Source organism: Pituophis catenifer, unplaced genomic scaffold (genome assembly GCF_029215685.1).
Source record: "Pituophis catenifer annectens isolate HBS135680 unplaced genomic scaffold, rPitCat1.0.hap2 SCAF_13, whole genome shotgun sequence".
In the NCBI taxonomy this organism is placed as follows: domain Eukaryota; kingdom Metazoa; phylum Chordata; class Lepidosauria; order Squamata; family Colubridae; genus Pituophis; species Pituophis catenifer.
In genome coordinates, this window is record NW_027256893.1 from 5,502,630 (window position 1) to 5,520,721 (window position 18,092).

The 18,092-nt window shown below is 44.3% G+C and overlaps 1 protein-coding gene across 1 annotated transcript in view; it reads left to right on the plus strand.

The window, feature by feature from the left end:
* OSGIN1 (oxidative stress induced growth inhibitor 1) overlaps positions 1 to 13,939 on the plus strand; it is a 30,565-nt gene extending 16,626 nt beyond the window's left edge. The window contains exons 3-6 of the mRNA XM_070952935.1: positions 2,278 to 2,414; positions 5,000 to 5,191; positions 9,999 to 10,090; positions 11,168 to 13,939. Of these exons, the coding sequence (XP_070809036.1) occupies positions 2,278 to 2,414; positions 5,000 to 5,191; positions 9,999 to 10,090; positions 11,168 to 12,146 (1,400 nt within the window). The 3' untranslated portion in view covers positions 12,147 to 13,939. The remainder of the gene's footprint in view (positions 1 to 2,277; positions 2,415 to 4,999; positions 5,192 to 9,998; positions 10,091 to 11,167) is intronic.
* The last annotated feature ends 4,153 nt before the right edge of the window (positions 13,940 to 18,092 follow it).

Consider the following 18,092-nt stretch of genomic DNA (forward strand, 5'->3'; position numbering starts at 1 on the left):
ATCCTTCCTCCAGAAGTGGGGAGGGAATGGGGATTTTGCAATATCCTTCCTCCAGAAGTGGAGAGGGAATGGGAATTTTGCAGTACCCTTCCTCCAGAAGTGGGGAGGGAATGGGGATTTTGCAATATCCTTCCTTCAGAAGTGGGGAGGGGATGGGAATTTTGCAGTATCCTTCCTCCAGAAGTGGGGTGGGAATGGGGATTTTGCAATATCCTTCCTCCAGAAGTGGAGAGGGAATGGGAATTTTGCAGTACCCTTCCTCCAGAAGTGGGGTGGGAATGGGGATTTTGCAATATCCTTCCTCCAGAAGTGGAGAGGGAATGGGAATTTTGCAGTACCCTTCCTCCAGAAGTGGGGAGGGAATGGGGATTTTGCAATATCCTTCCTTCAGAAGTGGGGAGGAGATGGGGATTTTGCAATATCCTTCCTCCAGAAGTAGGGAGGAAATGGGGATTTTGCAGTATCCTTCCCCTGCCACACCCACCAAGCCACACCCACCAAACCATACCACGCCTACCAAGCCACGCCCACAGAACTGGTAGTAAAAAAAATTGGATTTTCACCACTGCTTACGACCGTTTTTCACAGTGGCGACCTTTGCAGCAGCCCCCAGGATCACGTGATCAAAATTCAGAGGCTTGGCAACTGGCTCATATTTATGACGGTTGCAGTGTCCCTTTTTGCGACCTTCGGGCAAGCAATAGGGGAAGAGAGATTCACTTAACCACCAGGTTACTCACTTATCAACTGTAGGGATTCACTTAACAACTGTGCCAAGAAATGTCGTAAAATGGGGCAAAACTCAATTAACAAATCTCTGGCTTAACAACACAAATTTGGGACTCCTTGGTTGTCCTTGGTCGTATCTGAAGGACTGCCTGTATTTGCATGGGACGCTGAAATAATCATAAATATTTGCCAGTTTCCAAGGGTCCAAATTTTAATCACGGGACCACATGGAATGCTTGCAATGGTCATAAGTGTGAAAAATGGTCATAAGTCACTTTTTTCTGATTCCAAAATAAATCCGAGTTGTTCAGCTGGAATATCTTTGGGCAGGCTAAGCGTGCCACTTGAGCCTTGCCAGGCTCATGGTTGACTCAGCCTTCCATTCTTTCTAAGGTAGGTAAAATTGAGGACCCAGTTTGTGGGGGCAATAAGCTGACTTTGTATAAATATACAAAAGTATGAAGACTATTTATTTTATTTTTTTTAATTTGATTTATATGCCGCCCTTCTCCGGAGACTCAGGGCGGCTTACAATGCGTTAAGCAATAGCCTTCATCCTTTTGTATATTTATACAAAGTCAGCTTATTGCCCCCACAAACCGGGTCCTCATTTTACCTACCTTAGAAAGGATGGAAGGCTGAGTCAACCTTGAGCCTTGGCGAGATTCGAACCAGCAGTAAATTGCAGGCAGCTGTGTTTATAACAGGGTGCGTAGACCACTGTACTACCAAGGCACTGTAAGCCGCCCTGAGTCTCTGGAGAAGCGCGGCATATAAATCAAATTAAAAATAAATAAATTAAAAATTAAAAAAAAATTTGCCAGGACTTGCCATACAAAAGTCCTTTCTCTTGTTCCTGGCTCAGACAACCCTATGAACAGTTGTGGGTTTCAATTTAGTTTGCTACTGGTTTGCTCGTGCATGTGCTTGTGTGCGCACGCGATGCTTCTACGCATGTGCAGAAGCTTCTGTGCATGCACAGAAGTGTCTGGGCGGGTGGGCGGAGCCTTCAATCCGGGGCAAACCGGTAGCAACCCACCACTGCCTGAATGAACCCACAATGAACCCAGCCCTTGTGGTGGAAGGCCTCCTACGTGTGAATTATGCCTCTTGTAGCTTTGTAGCAAGCCAAATTTGTTCTCTAAGCACTTGGATTCAGCCAGCCACTGAATTTCACCTCTTGACCGACAACTTCAAAACAAACCCAGCAGACTTATTTTGACCGTTCTGCAAAAGGAAATGCGGGGAGCCACAAATAAAATCCAACGTTAAAACAGGCACCTACTTTTCCCAACAATGCAAAATCCAGATTTGCATCTGCTTGGCGCACCTAATTGCAATTGAGTCACAATGATGTTCCTTTAATTCCAGAGGCGTTGGTTTGATACAAGATGACTGGAAAATAGGAGGAGGAGGAGGAAGGAGTGTGGGGAACTTTGTTCTTCACCGTCTTGTGTTATTAATGAAAATAAGAAAGGCAGGATGAAAATAAATAATATATCTGGGGCGCGTAACCTAACTTGAATCCACTTGATTTCTGTCTTTCAGGAAATGGTCCCTCAGGAATCTGTTTGTCCTATCTCTTGTCTGGCAACGTGCCCTATGTCAGAAGGAACTCTGTTCATCCTAATCCGATCTTGCAAAGGAAATTAGAAGAGACCCCCGAGGTTCCCATCGTAGATCAGGTCGGTATAGTCCAGATCTCTATGAGGTGGTTTTGCTAATCAAGTAGATTTGGCTGCAGAGAAACTCTTTGCTTTTGCAAAAACAAGGAGGTTATCCTTTAGTCCCAGGGTTTCATTATGGGTGGCAAACTCTTAAAAAGGTAAAGGTAAAGGTTCCCCTCGCACATACGTGCTAGTCGTTCCCGACTCTAGGGGGCGGTGCTCATCACCGTTTCAAAGCCGAAGAGCCAGCGCTGTCCAAAGACGTCTCCGTGGTCATGTGGCCGGCATGACTCAACGCCAAAGGCACACGGAAAACGCTGTTCCCTTCCCACCAAAGGTGTTCCCTATTTTTCTACTTGCATTTTTTACGTGCTTTCGAACTGCTAGGTTGGCAGAAGCTGGGACAAGGAACGGGAGCTCACCTCGTTACGCGGCACTAGGGATTCAAACCGCTGAACCTTTCTATCGACAAGCTCAGCGTCTTAGCCACTGAGCCACCCATGGCAAACTCTTATAAGTTTATAATTATATTATAGACATTTATAGGTTCTGTAAGAGCAGTTTGGTCTTCGCACAATATTGGAAAAACGAAGAAACACCGCAGGACAGAGAGATAATTAGGAAGATATTAAATGGTGCAGAAATGGATAGACTTACACTGAAAATTAAACAGAAAAAAGACACAGAATATTAGCAAGCATGGAATGTATTTTACCAGTGGTTGGAAAAAAAAGAGGTGGAGATTAAGAATGTAATCTGTATTGTCAAGCAAATTAAATACCCAGACAACACAATGTTTATTAAGCACTAGCAAATGTAAAGGGATGTGGTGGCTCAGTGGCTAAGATGCTGAGCTTGTCAATCAAAAGGTCAGCAGTTCAGCGGTTTGAATCCCTAGTGCCGCGTAAAGGGGTGAGCTCCCGTACCTTGTCCCAGCTTCTGCCAACCTAGCAGTTTGAAAGCACGTATAAAAAAATGCCAGTAGAAAAACAGGGACCACCTTTGGTGGGAAGGTAACAGCGTTCCGTGAGCCTTTGGCCGGCCACATGACCACGGAGACGTCTTCGGACAGCACTGGCTCTTCGGCTTTGAAACGGAGATGAGCACCGCCCCCTAGAGTCTGGAACGACTAGCACATATATGCAAATGTAAATAATAGAAAATTAATAAAATTTATAGATAGATAGACAGACAGACAGACAGACAGACAAGATAGATAGATAGATGATAGATAGATAGATAGATAGATAGATAGATAGATAGATAGATAGATAGAGACTAGATAGATAGATAGATAGACAAGATAGATAGATAGAGAGAGAGAGAGAGAGAGACTAGATAGATAGAGAGAGAGAGAGAGAGAGAGAGAGAGACAGACTAGATAGATAGATAGATAGATAGACAGACTAGAGAGATAGATAGATGATAGATAGAGACAGACTAGATAGAGAGAGAGAGAGACTAGATAGATAGATAGATGATAGAGAGAGAGAGAGACAGACTAGATAGATAGATAGATAGATAGATAGATAGATAGATAGATGATAGATAGATACAGACCAGATAGATAGATAGATAGATAGATAGATAGATAGATTAGATAGATAGATAGAGGGAGAGACAGACTAGATAGATAGATAGATAGATAGATAGATAGAAGAGCAGTTTGGTCTAATGATGAAGCACCAAGCTAAAAAACAGAAGACCCCAAGTTCAGGTCTCACCTTAGTTATGGAAACTGGGTGGGTGACTTTAGGCCATCCCTCTCTCTCTCAGACCAACGCACCTCACAGAGTTGTTGTTGTGGGGGAAATAGGAGGGAGGAAACTATGTCGGATACGTTTGTCATCTTGAGTTATTTGTAAAAATAATAAAGGTGGGATACAAATAGGTAAATAAAATTAACATGGTTAATTTTAAGATGGTTGGCTATTTCAAAGCCTGTGCAACAGATTTGCCTCTTTGCAGTCCAAAATTTACGCTGAGCTTTAGAGTTTGCCATTCAATGTATTCTGAAGCGGGAAGGAAAGCTTATCGCCATTTACCGTATTTTTCAGAGTATAAGACGCTCCGGACTATAAAACGCACCTACCTTTTTTGATGAGGAAAACAAGAAAAAGAAATCTGCCTCTGCCTCCCAGCAATTTTGCCTCATTGCAGCAAACAGCCTGCTTTAGTTTCATTTTCGTTTTCAGCATAGCTTGATTAGCACAAGAAAAAAAAAATCCCAGCAATTTACCTCCTTGCAGCAAGCAGCAGAGGCCCGCGCAGCCATAGGCAATGGCAATCCCTGCAGCCTGAAACAGCTGAGAGTTGGGAATCAGCTTGTGCTAATTAGGTTGTGCTGAAGCTGAAATGGGCTGTTTCTTCTTACTGCTTGCTGCAAGGAGGTAAATTGCTGGGAGGCAGAGGCCAAAGGTTGGGGGCCAGTGGGTGGGCGGGGCTACATTCGGTGTATAAGACGCACCCAAATTTTCACCCTTCTTTTAAGGGGGGAAAAAGGTGCGTCTTATACTCTGAAAAATATAGTAATGTCTAAATTAGAGCAGTGCCCCAGACTTAATTAGGAATCACCCATCAAGACGTCTGGTTTCTCCCTATAGGATCTGGAGTATCTCTCTGAAGGTTTAGAGGGTCGATCTTCCAGTCCAGTGGCTCTCCTTTTCGACGCCCTTTTGCGTCCAGATACGGACTTTGGTGGGACAGCCGATTCAGTCCTCACTTGGTGGCATGAACCTGACCGAGCGATCCCTCATCTGGTTCTTGGCAAAACCCTCCCTGGAGGAGCTTGGCATGTAAGTGCAGCTCAAGATGTTAGCATTTATAAATGAAGGCTATAGTACATGGAACAATAGGATATTACAGTCAGAAGAGCCTTGATAGTACAGTGGTCTACGCACCCTGTTATTAACACAGCTGCCTGCAATTTACTGCTGGTTCGAATCTCTCCAAGGCTCAAGGTTGATTCAGCCTTCCATCCTTTCTAAGGTAGGTAAATTGAGGACCCAGTTTGTGGGGGCAATAAGCTGACTTTGTATAAATATACAAAAGGATGAAGGCTATTGCTTAACGCATTGTAAGCCGCCCTGAGTCTCCGGAGAAGGGCGGCATATAAGTCAAATTAAAAAAAAAAAAAAAAAGAAGAAGGGATCTTGGAGGTCTTCTATCTAGTTCAACCCTCTGCCCACGGCAGGAGACTCTACACCAGGGGTGAAATGCTCCCGGTTCGGACCGGATCACCCGATCCGGTAGCGATGGCGGCGGGTGGTTCGGAGAGCCGGTAGCAAAAATCCCTGTGCGCCCCCCCCATGCCCACCAAGCCACGCCCACAGAACCGGTAGTAACAAATTTTACATTTCACCCCTGCTCTACATCATTCCAGACAAATGGTTGTCCAATCTCTTCTTGAAAGCCTCCAGTGATGAAGCTCCCACAACTTCTGGAGGCAAATTGTTCCACTGGTCAAGTGTTCTCACTGTTAGGAAATGTCTCCTTACTTCTAAGTTGCTTTTGATTAGTTTCCACCCATCGCTTCTTGTTCTGCCTTCCGGTGCTTTGGAGAATAATTTGACCCCCTCTTCTTTGTGGCAGCCCCTCAAATACTGGAGCACTGCTATCCTGTCTCCCCGAACTCTTTATCTATTGGCTCAAGGGTTTTTCTTTCTCCATGGGAGACCTTTGTATTTTCTATTTTATTCCACAGTGGAAAAAATTGTTTCGTTTGCAGGTATTTTGAGTTTTCTTTCCAGAGGCAGTGGTAGGAGAAGGTAGTGCTAGGATGAATGGGTAGTCTTTCTGACTCCAAAGACTTCTTGGCTGTCAGCATTTCATAATGTGAAGATACTTCAAACCAGGGTGGATTTGATTTAAATCGAGTTGATTTAAATCACAATTTAAATCATGATTTAAATCACTAGTAAAAAGGCTTGATTTAAGTCAAGTCTATTTAAATCATAATTTTTAAAGAGCCGCTGTCATCTCTGCTACTCCTTTGACCCACTGTTGACTCACCGATAGTCCCAGTGTTGCAGAATATACAGCCTCATGCGACATAACTAAGCTCCATTTCATGCTGAATAAACTAAATTATTTATGTATCTTAAATAGAAAACTATCTTACGATAGATTTTTACCCCAAAAGTTATTTATTAAAATAAATTCGATAAAAAATAAAAAATCCGATTTTAATAAAAAAAATCCGATTTTTTTTAATTTTTTTAAAAAAATCATTGATTTTTATCCACCCTGCTTCAAACAAAACAGTGGAAGAAGATCCCCTGAGTTTCTTATGGATTGAATAAAAATATGGGAATTGAGGAAAGTGGTATTCCTCCCTTAGATCAGTGGTGGGATTCAAATATTTTTACGACCGGGTCTGTGGGTGTGGCTTGCTGGGCATGGTGTGGCTTGGTGGGTGTGGCTTGGTGGGCGTGGCAGGGGAAGGATACTGCAAAATCCCCATTCCCACCGCACTCCAGTGGGAAGGATATTGCAAAATCCCCATTCCCACCTTACTCTGGGGCCAGCCAGAGGTGGTATTTGCCGGTTCTTTGAACTATTCAAAATTTCCGCTATCGGTTCTCCAGAATCTGTCAGAACCTGCTGAATAGCGCCCCTGGTTTGAACCCTGAAGAATAATTAAATACAAATTCAAAATGTTTCACGTTTTAATTCTGGTTTTAGTAAAAGAGTTTGGACTAGTCCCAACCCCTTTTAAAAGCTTTGCCAGTTTCCAATAGTTGAATGTCAAGTTCGAAAAGAGCCTTTTGAACTTAAAATGGGCTCTTTCAGAGTTCGAGCATTCCTGGAATGGTTGAAACAGTGCCAAAACGCTTCCAGTAAATTTGGGACATCTGCTGGAAGTTAGATAATACTGGGATGTTTTAGATTATGTATCTGCTGGACTTGCCATCTTGGTTTTTTTTTTCCTTCTTCTTCTTTTTGAATAGTTTCTCTCTTTTTTTTTGTTGCATTTTGTTTATTATATTATTATTTTCTTGCTTGGTGTATCATAACCCACCAAATCAAATGAAAGATGAAATAAAACATTTCAAATAGTATGAAACAGGGTGTTTTGCGGTTGAAATATTTTACATACTTCTATCAAAGAACTGCTAAATACAGTTGGAATTTCAATTTGTCTACACTGTTCTTGTGTTAGTATCAGGGGTGAAATGCTCCCAGTTCGGACCTGATCGCCCGATCCGGTAGCAATGGAGGTGGATGGTTCGGAGAACCGGTAGCAAAAATCCCTGCGCCCCCATGCCCAGCTGAGCCGCACAATCATCAGAGGCTTTTTTTTTTTTACTTTTAAAAGCATTTTTTCTACAACCTCTTCGGCCGAAAAAATGCTTTTAAAAGTAAAAAAAAAAAGCCTCTGATGATCGCATGGCTCAGCTGGGATCATCAGAGCCTTTTGAAAGCATTTTTTTTACAATCTCTTCTGAAGAGGAGGTAGAAAAGATGGTTTTCAAAGTAAAAAAAAAAATGGTCACACCCACCCCGTCACATTACCCCCCACCACCAAGCCATGCCCACAGAACCGGTAGTAACAAATTTTAGATTTCACCACTGGTTAGTGTGTGTGTATATATATATATATATATGTATACATATATATATATATATATATATATATATATATATATGTTTTTCTTCTAGCCAGGTTTTCCCTACGTAGCCAAGGTTTTTTTTTTTTGTAGCTCCAGCTCAGTAGCTACAAAAAAAAAAAAAAAAAAAAAAAAAAACCTTGGCTACGTAGGGAAAACCTGGCTAGAAGAAAAACACACATAGACCCTACGAAGAAGTAAGAAAATTGATATATATATATACGTATATACATATACGTATATATACATATACGTATATATACATATTTGCTCCTGGAAGCACGAAGCCGAGAACACCAGCCTGAAGATGACGAATGAGACTTCGTTGAAACGTCGCCAAGACACTTCCAATTTTACGTGGGAGAAGACCCGAATAACCAAAGACCTACATACATATATACATATATACATATATACATATATACATATATATATATATATATATATATATATATATATATATATATATACATGCCTGCCTTATATTTATTAAAGCTGATTCTTCAAATAGCCAAAACAACAGCAACTCCATGCTACCTAAAAAAATTGACATAAAGTAGTCCTCGAATAATCACAATTGAGCCCAAAATTTCTGTTGTCGTGAGACATTTGTTAAGTGAATGTTGCCCCATTTTACGACCTTTTTTTGCCCCCGTTGTTAAGTGAATCACTGCAGTCGATAAATTAGTAATCTGGTTGTTAAGTGAATCTGGCTTCCCCATTGACTTTGCTTGTCAGAAGGACGCCAAAGGGGATCCTATGACCCCAGGACATTGCAGCCGTCATAAATATGAGTCAGTTGCCAGGCATCTGGATTTTAATCACTGCAACGGTTGTAAGTGTGAAAAACAGTCATAAATCACTTTTTTTCAGTGCCGTCGTAACTTCGAACGGTCACTAAGTGATCTGTTGTAAGTCTCTGTATTACAGAGAAGATTTGGCATCAGCTTAAATGACTTGAAAGTTTACATAAACTGAAATGGGTATAATTGTACAAAAAAATATTGTGAAAGTGAAATATCAAAGTCTAAAAATAGGGGTGGGTGGGAATAGAATCAAATCCCAGATTAGCAAAAGCATTCCAAATAAGAACGAACAAGAATTTCTAATGGGATTTCTAAAGCATCCTTATAACTTCTATGGCCGGAGAGAATCCTGAGCCATGCAGATTAAAACATGGTTTGTTAATAAGCCACGATTACTAGAGTTCTCATCGTGCAAAGTCGTAAACCTCGCTTTGCAACCATCAATTTTGCTGGTTGTTTATGCAACCACCTTGCAACCAAGTCAAAAGAAGTGGCATTGTGTATTAAGAGAGAGAGGCCCGGGCTAGATTTGTGAGGAGGGGCAAATTTTAATTCTCCGGCTAATTTTGCGGGAAGGACCCACCAGTCTCCCTATATCAGTGATGGCTAACCTTTTTGCCATTGCGTGCCAAAAGCGGGGGAAGGGCGGGGGAGGGTTGCACGCGTGTGTGTCCACACCCATAATGCAATTCTCCCCTGCGTGCCCCGCCCCGTGCATGCATAGGTGCCCCCCCACCCCCCACTGTGAATGCGCGTGCAACTCCCCGTGGCCTGTTTTGGGCCTGGAAAGCCTTCCTGAAGCCTCCTGGGACCAAAAACGGGCCATGGGGGAGGGGCACACTGCTCCCCCCACGGCCCATTTTGGTGTGGGGGTGTGTGGGGGGTGGGCATGCCCCCGGCGCTCCTGCCATCCCCACACATGCGGAGACCCCCTCCCGCCTCTGTGCATGCATCTCCCGCATGCACCTCGCACCAGAGATCTGAAAATCAGCTGGCTGGCGGGAGGCGCGCGCATCCCCGGTGGAGCTGAGCTGGGCGACGGCTCGCGTGCCTGCAGAGAGGGCTCCGCGTGCCACAGGTTCGCCATCAGGGCCCTATATCAATTCCTTCACTGCTTCCACTTGTATTTCCAGAACTGGACTGATGTGTTAATTTTATTATTTTTTTCTTTCTCTCTTTCTGTGTAGTCTATTGAAGGATCCATGTTCACCCTGAGCCAAGGAGATTGGATGGGGCTCCCTGATGTTCCATTCAAGGAATGGTTGAGCAAGAAAAAAAGGTAGGATGATGATGATGATGATGATGATGATGATGATGATGATTAGTTAATCTTTGGTGAGATTCACAGCCTTTGAGGCTGGTTAATAACTCAGCAGCTCGAGTCCTAACCAAGGACCTAGGAACTGTTAAGGTATCGTCGGAGGATGTAAGCTGTTCCGAGTAAGGTGGTTTTTTGTAGAGTCAAAATGTTCAAGTCTGGCAAATTTAGAATTTCCAAATAGCGGGGTAGCCCTTTGGGTATTGCTCCAAGGGCTCCAATTACAATCGGGACAACACACGATTTCTTTTTCCACAGTCGCTCAACTTCAATTTGCAAGTCCCGGTACTTTGTGATGATGATGATGATGATGATGATGATGATGATGATGATGATGATGATGATTAGTTTGATTTATATGCCGCCCTTTTCCGGAGACTCAGGGCGGCTTACAATGCGTTAAGTAATAGCCTTCATACTTTTGTATATACCTGCTTAGAAGGGCTTTCGGCCCCCCCAAGCGGTGTTCTTTTTTATACAAAGTCATCTTATTGCCCCCACAATCCGGGTCCTCATTTTACCTACCTCGAAAGGATGGAAGGCTGAGTCAACCTTGAGCCTGGTGAGAATTGAACTCGCAGTAATTGCAGGCAGCTGGCAGCTAAGTGCTAGCATTTAACAGCACTTTAGTCTGTTGCACCACCAAGGCTCCTTGGCATCCAAGGCACCCGCAGTGATTCACTTAACAGCGGTGGCAAGGAAGGTCGATCCTTCCCCTGCCACGCCCACCGAGCCACGGACACAAAGTCACTTCCACAGAACCAATAGTAAAAAAAATTTGGAAATCACCACTGGGTTGTCTCCAATGTTCTACTTATGAGCAACCCACAGGCTACCCATATTTCTCATTAGAAGCTGGTTTACTTGTCTAGTATGGAAATGTCCCCTTATGTTTTCATCCAATTTGTTTCTAATCCATTCATAAAATGCTTTGAAATTGAGCTCAAAACCCTAGCTTTGGGTTACGAATTACGAGTGGCTACGGGAGTGGTGTCCATCGATGATTAATCAGTTCTGATCCATATTTTTGTTCTACAGAGGCTTCAGAAACAACAGGGCAACTGCTGGCGACATAGTCCAATACTATCAATATTACGTGGCCAAGAAAGGGCTGAAGAAGAACTTCGTCTCTGGAACTCTGGTGACATCGGTGAAGAAACTGAACGTGGATTCAGAAGAGAGTTACGGTGGTCAAGGTTCCAAGGACAGCAGCTCCGTGTGGGAAGAAAACAGGGACAGTGTCTTTCAAGTTGACGGGTTTGTCACCAACATCACTGGCACCCATCCCTTCTCCGTTTACGCAGAAAATGTGGTCTTGGCCACGGGGACCTATGATAGCCCAACCCAGCTTGGGATCCAAGGCGAGCATCTCCCTTTCATCCATCACACGCTGTCGGCTCTTGAAGAAGCCGTCAAGAACAAGGAGGTCGGTATCATGTCGGACCCAATCTTGATCGTAGGAGCTGGCTTAACGGCTGCCGACGCAATCCTCTTTGCCCACCATTGTAACATTCCTGTGATCCACGTTTTTCGCCGGCGAGTAAATGACCCGGCCCTCATCTTCAACCAGCTCCCCAAAACAATGTATCCAGAGTACCACAAAGTCCACCAGATGATGAGGGAGCAGGCAAACCCTTACCCAGGACCGTACGAACATTACGTCAGCCTTCCCGAGCATCACGTCGTCTGCTTTTTGGAGGACCGGAAGTGCATCTTCGCGGACAAGAGCGGCCGTCAAAAAATACACCCAATCTCCATGGCTTTTGTCCTCATCGGTTCCAACCCCAACCTCGCCTACTTGCCCAACAATGGCATGGAGTTGGCCGTTGACTGCGAGCAGCCGGTCAGTTCCAAGAGGAACCCAATAGACACGGATCTCTTCACGTACGAGTCCGTTCACGAGAAGGGACTCTACGCATTAGGGCCATTAGCTGGGGACAACTTTGTGAGGTTTGTACAAGGCGGTGCGCTGGCCATCGCTAGCTCTCTGCTGAAGAAGAACAAAAATCCTCCTTAATGCCGGTGAATGTAACCTCTCCTCTGAAGGATGACTCTTGGCCAACTTTTTGAGAGTTGGCCATTGGGGTGTGTAGCTGTCTTTGCAGATATGAAGTCTCTCTCTGAAAGTCTTCAAATTGGGCTGGGCTAGGCCAAGTTTCCAGTCCAAGAAGATAACAGCAGAATCCTTGCAGAATGTTTGACTTCTTAATCCCTCTACCTCTGAGAGGTTCAGACGGGTTAGGAAAGCTTGACTAGATCCCATGGTGTTGCCTCTGTTAAATCTGAAGCAAGTTATCTCTCCGTGGGATAACCTGAAGATCTCCGTCCACATATTCTGAATGGCAGTGAAAGCATTGTTTGCATCCAAAATAATACTTTTTGCTCATGTAATGTTGGGTGGTGGCTTTCCATTAAATCATGCACCACATTTTGGGACTCTCAAAATGAATCAGAACAGATTTTCAGTAGATCCATGAATGCGCAGCAAAGAGTTGGAAGATCTCTAGTTCTCCCAGTATCAGGGTTTCAAGTAACACCCCCAATGAAATAAACCTCCGAGGCTTGAGTTTCCTCAAAGTTCCATTTTATTAGAGATGTCATATCGGCACATCTGGGAAAACACGAATCTGAAAGCCTCCAGGTTTTCCCCACCCAAAGAAAAGTCCAAGTCCCTTCGCCCTGCACCCACATGTCCATCACACAGTAGAGCCTGAGTGGCGTAGGAGGCTAATGCCTCCTACTAAGGCAGCATTTAACATCCAGCTGCCTGCAATTACTGCGAGTTCAATTCTCGCCAGGCTCAAGGTCGACTCAGCCTTCCATCCTTTCTAAGGTGGGTAAAATGAGGATCCGGTTTGTGGGGGCAATAAGCTGACTTTGTATAAAATATACAAAAGTATGAAGGCTATTGCTTTACGCATTGTAAGCCGCCCTGAGTCTCAGGAGAAGGGCGGCATATTAAAAAAAAAAAAACACGGTCCAATCAAAACACCATCCCAACTGGAGATGCCTCCCAGTTCCAGACGTCCAGGTGCAGGGCAAGATGTCCTTGACTCTCTGAGAAAGGAATGTTATTATGACTATATATATCACCCTAGCTCCATACAGTCCCCCCTCCCAGTTTCCCACAGTAGTAGTAAATGTGGCAGGCCTGAAGATCCAATGAAAAAGATGGTTTCCAGGCCTCACACCCAGGCCATCTAGAAGTGCCTTTCCATTATAAATGGTGAGTGGAAGGTAGATCTGCATCCAACGCAAAAGTCTGAGACAGACTCAAACCCGCTCTCCAGATATGCAGAATTCTTCAGCCATCATAGTTCCTGCTGAGATCTGAAAGGTGCCAAGTTTGGGGGGGGGGGGGGTTAGTTTAAGACAGGGGTGTCAAACTTGCGGCCTGAGGGATGGATGCGTCACACGCTGGCCCTTCCCACCCCCATTTTAGCAAAGGGGGGAAAAGTCACGATACGTCAACTGGCGTCACAAGTTTGACACCCCTGGTCCAGGAGAATTTAAACTTGCATTAGCAAGCAGTCTGGGATTATGGTTGGACTAACCATTGTGCGATTGTAACAATGAACAGTGGAAACCCAACTGACCACAGTTTCTTCTCGGAAGCGAAGTTCACACATGTAACCCTGCAAACGAATTTTGGATGCTGCCACCCAAAATCTCAGGATGTTCTTTTAATGTTTCCCTGGGCAGCGTTACTGAGAATGTTGGATTCTGTCTGTAAAGTTAAACGTGCTACTAATTTGTAAGCAAATTTTGTAAAATAAGAGGGGTTTTTCTTTTCAAAAAAAAAAAAAAATAGAGAACATATATTTTGTATATGGCTATTTTTAAATAAAAAAAAACCCACTGATTTCTACAGATTCATTTGTCTTCTATTTGCAAACAAGCCACTGTCTCCTATGCGTTCTATTTTGAGGGAAAGGTATGTGGATTATTTATTGCTAATGTTACTACTTGGCGGGACAACGAAGGAAGACAGCTGATAACTGTCAGCTCCTATGTGACTCCTCTCCTGCGCGAGCTGCATTGGCTTCCGGTGGACATCCGGGTGCGCTTCAAGGTGTTGGTGACCACCGTTAAAGCGCTCCATGGTTTAGGGCTGGGGGACTTACGGGACCGCCTTCTGCCACCAATTGCCTCCCACCGGCCGGTTCGCTCCCACAGAGAGGGCCTCCTCGGTGCCGTCAGCCAGACAATGTCGGCTGGCGACCCCCAGGGGGAGAGCCTTCTCTGTGGTGGCACCAGCCCTCTGGAACAATCTACGCCCAGAGATACAAGTGATCCCCGACCTCCGGACTTTTCGTCGGGCCCTTAAAACCTACCTCTTTCAGTTAGCTGGGCTGTCCTGATTTTATGATGGGTTTTTAAAATTTGAAATTGGTTTTAAATTGAAATGTTTTAAATTATGGGCCAAATTTCATTTAATTAGTTTTAATAATTATTTTAACTTTTGTGTACAAATGTTTTTATTTTGGCTGTTCACCGCCCTGAGTCCGAAAGGAGAAGGGCGGTATACAAATTTAATAATAATAATAACAACAACAACTGTGTTTGCTAATAGGGGCAGATCCCTTTGCAGGCTCTGTTCTGATACATTTAGGACAGTGATGGCTAACCTTTTTTCCATGGCGTGCCAAAAGCGGGCAGGGGGGGGGGAGAACCGATTCGGTGATGTCATATAGTCACCGCTACCAGCTCGGGAGAACCGGGCCGAACCAAGAGGAACCCACCACTGGTGCATCCCCACACCTGTAATTCTATGCACCTCGCCCCCCGCGCATGTGTGCACAACCACCCCACACTTCCCTCGCTTTTAGCACATGATGGCCTGGTGGGCCCGGTAGGCCCGTTTTTTGCCCTCCCCAGGCTTCAGAGCCTTTCTAGGAGCCTGGGGAGGACAAAATGGCCTTCACCACCCCTCCAGAGGCCGGAAACGGCCTGTTTGCCGACTTCCAGTGGGCCCAGAAGGCCCGAAAATCAGCTGGCCAGCGTGCGCATGCTCAGCTCGTGTGCCCACTGATATGGCTCCCCGTGCCATCTGTGGCACACGTCCCATAGGTTCACCATCACGGATTTAGGACAACATAAAAAAAGTATCGGGGATGATGATTACTTTTTTAACAAGAAAAAATTTGCCCCAATTTTCTCGATGGCATTTTTAGAGAACCCGTTCATATACAGCTAGCTATCTTTAAATAATTTCCCCTAAATATGCTTTCACATCTTTTGAACGTGCCCGCTTGAACGGGGGAAGAGAAGCTGCAATGAGCTGGAAGGAAAAAAAAAAGTTATGCAAAAAAAAAAAAGAGCAAACTCACAAGTCATCCAGTCTTGTTGACCCAAGAAATTCACTAAAAGCCTGGTCCGTACAACACGTTGAACTAATTAGTTGTGCTCATTGAGGGTGCGTCTGGTGTTCTCTGAGCTTGATTTCTTGTAGACATTTCATTACCAAGCTAGGTAATCTCATCAGAGCTACAAATATTCTCTTCTAATCTATGTTGAGATTGACTGAAATGCACCTCTAGAATAATCAGCAAATTATCCTGTTGACTCAAAGGAGAGAGAGGGTTTGGAAGCAAGACTTTTTCTACATTCCTCTTTTGGCTCCTGCTCTTTCTTATGGCCTGCTTCCTATAGAAAAGTTGGACACTTTCTTCCTTCTTTTTTCCCACCAAAAACTTTAGAGGTGCTGATTTGACATTGAGACAGGAATATTGGCTGGAGGAGCAAGAAGGGATGGGCATGAGCATGTGTTCTGACTGTTATGCTGATGATGCAATGGGCATCAATGAGCTAGCAACATTAGCTACTACAAGCTTAGGACTGGAGAATGCCAGTCCTTTATTTGTTCTTTTATAACTCCCCCTTTACTCCCCTTTTACAACTCTCATCCTGTATCTAATTCGGGGTAGACTGGATGGAGCTGGGTGTTTACTGGCTGGATGCAGGGGTGAAATGCTCCCGGTTCGGAGTAGCGATGGAGGTGGGTGATTCGGAGAACCGGTAGCAAAAATCCCTGCCCCCCCCCATTGCCCAGCTGAGCCGCGCAATCATCAGAGGCTTTTTTTTATTTTTTAAAAGCATTTTTTCTATAACCACTTTGGCCGAAAAAATGTTTTTAAAAGTAAAAAAAAAAAGCCTCTGATGATCGCGCGGCTCAGCTGGGATCATCAGAGGCTTTTAAAAGCATTTTTTTTTACAACCTCTTCAGCCGAAGAGGTTGTAGAAAAAATGTTTTTAAAAGGAAAAAAAGCCTCAGGCAAGTCAGCTGGGATCGTCAGAGGCTTTAAAAGCATTTTTTTTTTACAACTTCTTCAGCCGAAGAGGTTGTAGAAAAAATGGTTTTAAAAGTAAAAAAAAAAGTTGGCCACGCCCACTCAGTCATATTACCCACCACCACCACCAAGCCATGCCCATAGAACCGGTAGTAACAAATTTTACATTTCACCACTGGCTGGATGCCCTTCCTTATGCCACGTGGAGTTCACAGCAGATATTTTTTTTCTTTGCTCCCGAGGAAAGAAATATCTGCCGCTTCCTAGGATTGAACTCTCAACCTTCTGAATGGGAGGCGATTAGCTAGGCCACCACTTCTTTTATAACGTAAGCCTCTATTTCTAGATTACTCTTTCTCAACCTTGGAGACTTTAAGGTGTCTGGACTTCAACTTTCAGAATTCCCCAGGTAGCGTACTGGCTGGGGAATTGTGGGAGTTTGAAGTCCAGACACCTCAAAGTTGCTAAAGATGAGAAGTTCTTAATAGTGTTGATCTTAATGGTGTTGATGCTACTAGGTCACAGTTACAATGGATGCTAAGTTGAGTCCTCAATGGATCATCCAGAGTATTATAAACAGTGGTGGGTTCCTCCTGGTTCGGCCCGGTTCTGCCGAGCCGGTAGCGATGACGATATGATGTCACCGAACCGGTTCTGCCCCCACCCACCCACCCCCGCCTTATTCTTACCTTTTATTTGGCCCCACCCCCAATCTATTGCTGCCTCCTGAGTCCCAGCTGATGGGCTATAAGGAAAAACTGTTTAAACTCTTGCCGCGGGGCTTCAAAGGGCCGCCTTACAACTGATCAGTGGTAAAAGGCAGTTTGGTGGTAGACTGGTGCCTGCAAAAATAAATGGTTAGACCAGTGCCTGCAAAAATAAATGTGTAGACCGATGCCTGCAAAAATACATGAGTAGACCGGTGCCTGCAAAAATAAATGGGTAGACCAGTGCCTACAAAAATACATGAGTAGACTGGTATATCTCTGCAAGCAGTTAAAAGCCTGGTAGACCAGTACCTCTGCTAAATCCTAAAGAATTGTCACATGACCATCAAGCCACACCCACAAAATAAGCCACGCCCACAGAACCGGTAGTAAAAAAATTTAGAACCCACCCCTGATTACAAACAGTTAACTTCTCGTGTTAGCAAGTCCAGTCCCGTATAGTATGAAAACCATACTTTATGATACATTGCTATACGTGCCTCCAGCTGGAATGCAGCTTAAATATGAGTACAAATGCTTTCTCCAAATCCAAGCAAATTTCCATTAAAGAAGACAATGTCAGCCAAAGGTTCCAGATCTGTGCACACTGGGATTAAAAAATGACCCTCATCCACTTAATCAAACTTTCTGAATCCATATAGCACGCAAACACGTCTTCTCTGCACCCCTTTCCCAGGGCCTGTCGCCTCCGCCTTCAATCTGGGAGATGCCCAGAGGTCCCAGCGCTCTAAATGACTATCATTGCACAACGCTGCACTGGTCTGAAGCAAGATCAGTAAGGTGATCCAAACCCTGGCTAAAAATAAATGCATTGGCCAATTTTTGAATTCCTAAACCAGCAGACAAAGCAGGGAGAAAGAACATGTAACATTTAAATAGGCACTTGGGGATCTGGTATATTGAGGGTGATGACGATTGCAAATTCCACTTCTGCAGTCTCAGCCA